The sequence below is a fragment of the Lygodium microphyllum genome, chromosome 24 (genome assembly GCF_053477565.2).
Source record: "Lygodium microphyllum isolate KBCC chromosome 24, Lygodium_microphyllum_v1.1.10, whole genome shotgun sequence".
Lineage (NCBI taxonomy): Eukaryota > Viridiplantae > Streptophyta > Polypodiopsida > Schizaeales > Lygodiaceae > Lygodium > Lygodium microphyllum.
This window is the reverse complement of record NC_141158.1, coordinates 13,266,860-13,274,975: the sequence shown is the minus strand read 5'-3', so window position 1 is coordinate 13,274,975 and position 8,116 is coordinate 13,266,860. Positions and strand designations below refer to the sequence as shown.

Here is an 8,116-nt window from a genome sequence, read left to right as displayed (position 1 = left end):
GTTAAAAAAATAAAAGTGCATTCTAAGTCCAGTATGTTATGTGCATGAAGCATAACATTTGGGTTCTATTGCTAGGACCACGGATGTTTCAATCATGAAGTCACTAACATCCATTGCATGGAAAAATAGAAGGACGTATTTACGTGCTAGTTCCAAAATGATAACATCACTAGATAATATTAGATTTGTAGTTTGAAATAAGAGTTTTGTGGTTAAAAGCATAATGATTGAACATGTAGAGTAGAGTAGGACTGATAAAACACCAAAACACTTTTAAATAGAAGAGACTACAAATTTAAAAAATACCTTAAGAAACCAAAAAAAGGATTGCTTGCAAATTCATGGAGTCGTTGCATTTTTGTTGAGGAGAAGAAGGCCTTGGTGCATTAAAATTTCAAACTTTACAAGGACTCCATTGGAGAGTAGGGCCATAACTTTTGATCCATGATTTGAAATTCAAATTTCATTTAATAGTGGAGGAAATATATATATATAATGCATAATAAAAGATAAAGGCAAAGCTGGAGATAAGAAGCTTGGCCAGAGATGTAGCTAAGTAGAGAAAGAAGAGGTTGAATGGAGTGTTACAAAACTAAGACCCATGCAAAAATCACATTATAATATTGACAATTCCATTGACTCATTAACTAAACAACTAACATGGATTACCCCATAGAACCTCCTAAGGGCGGATTCCACTACCCTCCTACTACCTAAATCTTGAGGGTTAAGAAAATTAGTGAGCCTAATGATCATTTGTCCAATTCTCCACTACGTCTACAATTATATGGAGCATACAAGACCGTCTAACTCTATGAAACCTTCCGGTATTTATGAAAAACACAACTTCACACTTCAAGAATAGCTCCATTTGAGCTTGACAAATCACCATGGGTTAGTGTTGAGTGTGCCAATATTGATATGAATTACATAAGTGATTATGAGGTCATTACTCAAGCATACTTAGTAAATTCTTTAACAAAGTTATGCAAAACTACAACAAAGAACATGGAGGCTAGATGAAAATGGTTTTGGGAAAATATTAACATACACAAATATCAAGATTAGCAATTTTTCACTTGTGGGTTGCTTGAGGATATGTGAGGGATTCCCAACTATAAAGAAAGTAAGCCTTCATGTTGATTATCTATCACCTAAATCCTGTTATCCTAGACATATTGAACTATGAATGTCTTCTTCAAAGAAAAGAAACCCTCATGGGCCTATTTTGTGAACATTTCATCATGTACGTTAGATGTACGCAAACAAGGTTGATAAGATACATTGGTGCCTTTAGTATAAAGTAAGATTTTTATCACCACACAACATTACATACAAAGAAAAGTTGAAGTTTTGCAATTGATCATGGATAAGCAGAAAGGGGGAAAATAAGACTTCTTTTGCACATGTTGATGTGAAATTATTGAACAACTTTCAAATATTCCATAACATGATGAATGCGTATTTTTTAATCAAGAGATTCTTAGGTGGAATGCCATTATTTGCAATTCAAGTGGAGAGACACCCACCTTCCCAAATTGAAGGCTAGGATTATGTCAATGATATAATTGGCCTTTAAGGATTTGAACATTATACAAAAGGCACAACTATATTTTATTCTGGTATCGATGTGAATAGTGGTTGCTATGGTGTCCTGGGAATATATATAGCGTGATCAAACATGTCACCTTTTGGTGGGAATCTTTTAAAGTGGGGGAGGGGGGGGGGGGGGCACATAGTGATAAGAGGAGTTGTTAGGGAGGATGCATCTTCACCATGAACTTTTGAAGTTAGAAGAATTGGTGAGGTTGGTGTTATGATTGAGATGCAAAATATAGGTGGCTAGCAAATTCATAAAGATAGCAATATATTTGATGTCCGGCAAGGATGTATGGGGCCTTGAGATCTTCTACATGTCATAGGAGTTTGAAATGTGATAGAAGTTTGTAAACATTTTTGTTTTTCCCCTCATATCATTCCGTAAGACCATGTCATAAAGGGAGGAAATTTCGAAAGGAAAGCAAGCAGGAGCTTCTTTAAGACAGGAAAAGGCGACCCACTTGTACTGCTTATCCATTATTTCCTGCAATCTTTCCACATACCCTTTTGCTTTTTGGTGTAGCCAAGCATCTTCCGGCTTTACAAAAGAAGCGTTTGGGGTCGCTCAGGAATTACTTGAGCTCCTTAATTTGCAAGCCAAGGGCCCTCGATTGGGTCGTGGGAGGGGGTCATCCGGAAGCTTTCCATCATCAACTCGATATTGTGACGCGCGGCGCTGTGTTTCTTGGTCTTCTTCTGAGGAGGAGGGGTGCCTGATCTTGCTGATTATAACAATGGTGAGTAGAATACTATTCAAGTAAAACGTGCATCAGTAAGAGGCAATTTGTTAGGTGTTCATCTCCAACTAGGTTTGTTACTGCTTGATGGGCGCTAGCTAATTAGCAAATGTATGGTATTGGCTATATAATGATCATCAGTCAGATGCGTTTAGGACAATGATTGATAGTGTCGTTAGATGCTTCAAATGGTGATTAGATGGGTGGACTGATAGTACATAAGACCTTTGATGATAAGTCGCACTGATAGCGTGATTAGATGATTCCAACGGTGATGAGAGATCGATGGGTGGATCAGTACTGGTAGTACACAAGTCCTTATAGTGTCATGATTAAGGGCGCGGATTTTGATTGCTGTGGTTGGCCGATGGATGATCGGACGAGCTTGATTCATATATATTACGACATGGGCTGATCGATTGTGATGAGGGGGATGGATCAGATCGTTAATGATGTTGTGCTGCAGCTAAATTTTAAGATCGATGGCAATATATAATAGATAGATCAGGCCGAGAGTGATGAATGCTGCGTGTGTTATTAGCTGATCTTGTGATCCTACTATAATCATGATGGTAAGATCATGAATATCGGATATGTATTGATGATAATGGATCGGTGGAGGAATGTCGATCAGACGTGGATGGGAGTAATGAAAGATATGTTGATTGAATATGAGAATATACTGTGAACGACGTACTTCTCGCAGGCGAATGCGCGGTCGGGGATGGGGGTGGACGAGCAGTGCAAGAGCACGTTCATGGAGCTGCAGCGGAAGAAGGCGCACCGCTACATCGTGTTCAAGATCGACGAGAAGCGGAAGGCGGTGGTGGTGGAGAAGACGGGCGACGCCGCCCAGACCTACGACGACTTCACGGCGTCGCTGCCCGAGGCCGAGTGCCGCTACGCCGTCTACGACTTCGACTTCGTCACCCCCGACAACTGCCAGAAGAGCAAGATCTTCTTCATCGCCTGGTATATCTGAATCTCATTCCTCATTGACCCCTCACTATAATAGTGATTGATTAAGAACGGTTTTAAACTAGTCTTACTACCATTTCAATGTTGTTCTCATTATGATTATTATTATTAGTATTGCTATTATTATTACACTATTATTATACCCTATGTGTGTGGGTAGCACGTGTGTGTGTGTGTGCATGTGCATGTGTGTGCGTGCGCGCACGCACGTGTATAGACAATATTCGTGTGTAGACAGTATACCCTATGTGTGTGGGTAGCACGTGTGTGTGTGTGTGTGTGTGTGTGTGTGTGTGTGTGTGTGTGTGTGTGTGCATGTGCATGTGTGTGCGTGCGCGCACGCACGTGTGTAGACAATATTCGTGTGTAATGGACATTGCAAAGCCTCATTTACTCTCTTTTTTTTAGAGAGAGAGAGAGAGAGAGAGAGAGAGTCCTTGGATATGGCTTTGCAATCTCATATCTATGAACCCATGCTCCTTAATTTGAAATAAGTGCTCTTGTATGAAATGGTCACAAAAAATTGAATTGTTAAATATGAACAAGTAACATTAAGCTTGTTGTAGGTAAGCTTTTTCAATTGTAGAATCTATGGTCATTAAGGTCAAAGGCTTTAATATTGGCTTTGAAAAGTGTTTCTCATGAAACTACATGTGCACCCATCCCATATAACGTGCTTATTTCCCTTCTTGTTCTTAAGGTCCCATTGTGTTCTTTGTAATACAATTTCTCATTTGTATTGCACATATGAGTTTCTATTTATTACTAAGGTGAGAGCTTTTGTTTTTCTAGGTCTCCTGACGTTTCAAGGATTCGCACAAAATTTCTTTATGCTACGTCTAAAGATAACTTCCGTAAAGAGCTTGATGGAGTTCACTATGAGATGCAAGCCACTGATCCAACCGAGATTGGGATTGACATTTTGAAAGAGCGCGCAAATTAAAATAAAATACATGTACATCAAAATTTTGCCCTTTGTTTATATTGTAATGCACATGAAGTGCAATGCCAATCTACTATGTAGACAATGTGTGATTACAGTAATTTCTATCATTGAAAGCATGATTTTGAAACATTTTCTGATTAAGGACCTTCAATTTAAGGATTTCCATTTAGTGTTTGACAAGATTCCATAGTTGATATCCTAAGTTTCATGTATGAATCCACTTGTGAAGCACTTAATTGTGAGAGTCAATTTTATTTTGGGAAAGCAACTTTTTATTTCATGTCATGTTTGGAAACTAGTGTGCTTGCATGGGAGGCTATGCTAAGAATACAATCAAGATAGAATGATCATGGTAATGAAAAATGGGTCGCTTGATCTCTCCCAAGAGGTGATGTAGCCTCACATTATAAGCTCTCTAAAGTTGATGTTTCATTAATTGCCTGAGAACACCATTCTATCATATGTATAGAAGTTTTCAATATAGTCCATCTTAATTTGCACATGGATCTATGATTGGTTAGAAAGTACTTTTACAAAATCCCCTTATTTGCATGAATGTTATTGCACTAACGAGTAATTGTATATATGTACAAGTGATCATCTAGCTAACATGGAATGGGCATATGCATATGCTTAAAAACTAAGACAATTGGCATGACTACGAGTGAAAAAAATGAACAAGGCAATTGGCATGACTACTAGTGAGAAAATGGAACTTGAAGCCCCATTTCATATATTGGAAGTGCCATATATGACCAATAATGAGATATTGTCAAATCATGGAGCATTTAGATAATGAGCAAGAATGTGGTTTATTTCATTATCAATACACTTATAACTTTGTCGTGAACTAAAAATAATTTCATTCATTATACATCTATTAATCTTCTCATGTAGGGTCTATAAGATTTGAAGTACCTTTCATAATCAATGTCAATTAGTAAGAATGCATATGTTTTTAAGTATGAATAACAAAATCTAAGTTATGTCCATGATCTATGCTATGTTTCTTGGTTCCATATGAGGTCCCATATATAATTATGGTCGAGAGGTTATATGGTTTTACACTAGGTTACATTATATGCCCAATTTCATAGAATGCCACTAATCTCATTTTTTAGTAGTCCTTTCTATAACTAATAGTTCATTGTATATGTTAATAGTTAGGTGGTTTATCAATTTTATCTCATGTGTGTGTGTGTGCGTGTGTGCATGTGCGTGTGTGTGTGTGTGTACGCATGTGCGTGTGTGTGCGTGTGTGTGTGTGTGATAGAGATAAAGTTTTGATCTCTAATACTAATTGCAATAGACTAAAATCAAACAAACTTAGTCTAGCTAAAAGACACATTTCCACTTTGCAAGGCATGTAAGCCATTTTTCACATGAACCGCCTTAAGGCTACATCTAGCTATAATTTCAAAGATTTCAAGAGAAATCAAGAATTCAAATTTGTAAATATTAAGTCTATGTGCCACAAACCCCAACATATTGACTCTAACTGCCACCATGAACCCTTTATAAAGTAGGAATATTTTGTAAGGTGACCCTAGCCCCATGCCCTAATTCCCTTAAGAAGCCCTAAGCTTACAAAACTTATTCATTGCATTGTCACTACTATAAGAGAGCTGTTCAATCACAACCCTAATGGTCCATGCTCTTCAAGGATGTAGTTTCAAATGTACTAATACTATCATGAGTGTCAATGTTATAATAAAGTTCCCCTAGTGAAACCCATGTGATACACATTTACCTTTTGAGAAGTAGGGAATATGCTTTGAAGGAGACATATATGCCTCAATGCTCATTAAGTGTAGATATGCTACATTCTAAGGGCCACAAGTTACTATTTGATGCAAGGATAATAGTTGAGTTCCTCTTGGAAAATATAGTTTAATGGCATGACTTCCATTTCATCAAGAATCAAAGCAAAAATTTGGTCAAAACTTTCATTGGTCATTCATATGCAATTGTCTCCTTAATACAAGCTCCAAGTGAATTTTCATAAGAATTAAAATATCGATTTTCTTTTACTTTTGTAAGTTAAAAGAGAGACTAAAGAGTATTTGGCAAAGGCTTTATGGTAAAAATTTGTTGTAAAGCAATGTGTTAGTTGATGAGGACCTCAAAGACATTAAGTCTACTTGCATGTAGATAGAGAAGCTACTAGATGCTAAAGATATTAAGGAAATTGTGACAATGTTATTGGTGTCCCAAAACTTGAATTATGATCCCTTAGAAGTCTACAATGATTGTGACCAATATCTCAAAACTTGAATTCATTTGGGTTTAGGGAAACTTGAAACCGATGAGAAACGGATAAAGATTATACCTAAAGTAGTGTAGGAAGGACAAGTAGTTCACATTGATGTTGAAAAGGATGTTGTAAATGACATGATATGGATTGAAGATGTATACGACTATGTTGCAAATTGAATGCTTTATTGGATTTTTTAAAGATTTTATTTTATGATATCTCTCATATATCTTTAGGGATGATTTATTATCTCATTATTTGAGATTGTGTGGAGTTCTCATGGAGTTGTAATATCAAATATGGTAGACATGAGAGGTATTGCAAACACAAGAGTGTCATTGGACTACCATGTTAATGATTTTACATCTTTATTCTTTATAGTATGTTATGGATGTCTTTAAACATGATGGTGGGTTCCTAGACCTAAAATATTTTCATAAAATTGTAGGGTTGTTTTTCACTTTGGATTAAGGGAATTAGTAGTATCCATTCCACCAAGTTATGCAAGGTGCATTATTGCTCTAATAACTACCACGATTTTACAAGGAATGACTTCCTAGTTTTTTCATGTTTGCACAGCAAATAGCATGTCTATTTTCGATATAATAGCACATGAAAATTATAGACATAGAATATTTAAAAGAACTGCCATGAAAATCATAGTTGTAGCATATTCAAACATGCATTAAAACTCGTGTTTGGCCATCACAAAATGCATGAAACTTTTGATGTGGGATGTTAAGCTCGAGCATATATGCAACCATAAACTTTCCTTTTAGTTCAAGAAATGTGTCTATAGTCATCTACAAGTCTAATCCCTTGTAACACCCCATTATCTTAAGCAACTTGAATGCCCCTCCTACAAACAGGTCTTGAGATTTCTCTTCAAATAGTGTTCTACTTCCAATTGCAATAATATTCTCAAAAAATATTTATACTGTGAATTTATGTCTCATCTTAACTATGAAATGCTCATCACGTCTTGCAATCCACCACTTCCTCCTTATGAAAATCAAAATCATTGCATGCCATGGATCTAGAAAACTACTATTATTAACCATGAAATCTTGGAAATGCCAAAATCATTGCATGCCATGGATCTAGAAAACTACTACTATTAACAGTGAAAGCTTGAAAATGCAAAAATGTTGTAGTTGCAAGCTTGATTATTGAACTTAGCGTGGCAAAACTTACACTACAAAAACCCAAATAGGTTGCATCCAAAAAAGATTCAAGGCATCTATGAATATGGTGTTTGCACCATATCTCTTGCTTTATTTGTATCAAATCTTGAAATTTTCCATCAAAAACCAAAATGACAACTAGAATGCTAGACATTGAGACTTGGACCCAAATCACCTTGTTCATTGCAACCATTGAGTTTCTGTGATATAGATATAAAACTTCTAAATCATCAAAACTTACAGTATTTGTCCTCAATCCACCATGGGGATGGAATGAGGCAAGATTGTCAAGTGGATGCGATTAACTAACACAACATTATCGAGATACTAGGATAATATGAAACATGTAGAATAATTGAGAGTCATGAGAGAAAACCATATGCTCATTATTTCTAGCCAAGAACAAAGCTACAATGAG

General features: G+C 36.4%; 1 protein-coding gene across 1 annotated transcript; it reads left to right on the top strand.

Annotated features, from left to right (window-relative positions):
* Positions 1-1,923: 1,923 nt before the first annotated feature.
* LOC148014856 (actin-depolymerizing factor 11-like) lies at positions 1,924-4,419 on the top strand. The gene is made up of 3 exons (XM_087665019.1): positions 1,924-2,336; positions 3,043-3,308; positions 4,107-4,419. The coding sequence occupies exons 1-3, from the start codon at positions 2,334-2,336 to the stop codon at positions 4,255-4,257; spliced, it is 420 nt and encodes a 139-aa protein (XP_087521145.1). The 5' UTR covers positions 1,924-2,333; the 3' UTR covers positions 4,258-4,419.
* Positions 4,420-8,116: the final 3,697 nt, after the last annotated feature.

Bases quoted from the DNA above. Each gene is read 5' to 3' on its own strand.
- LOC148014856 (XM_087665019.1), top strand. The intron at 3,309-4,106 runs GTATATCTGAAT...TTGTTTTTCTAG, and splicing joins AAGATCTTCTTCATCGCCTG to GTCTCCTGACGTTTCAAGGA.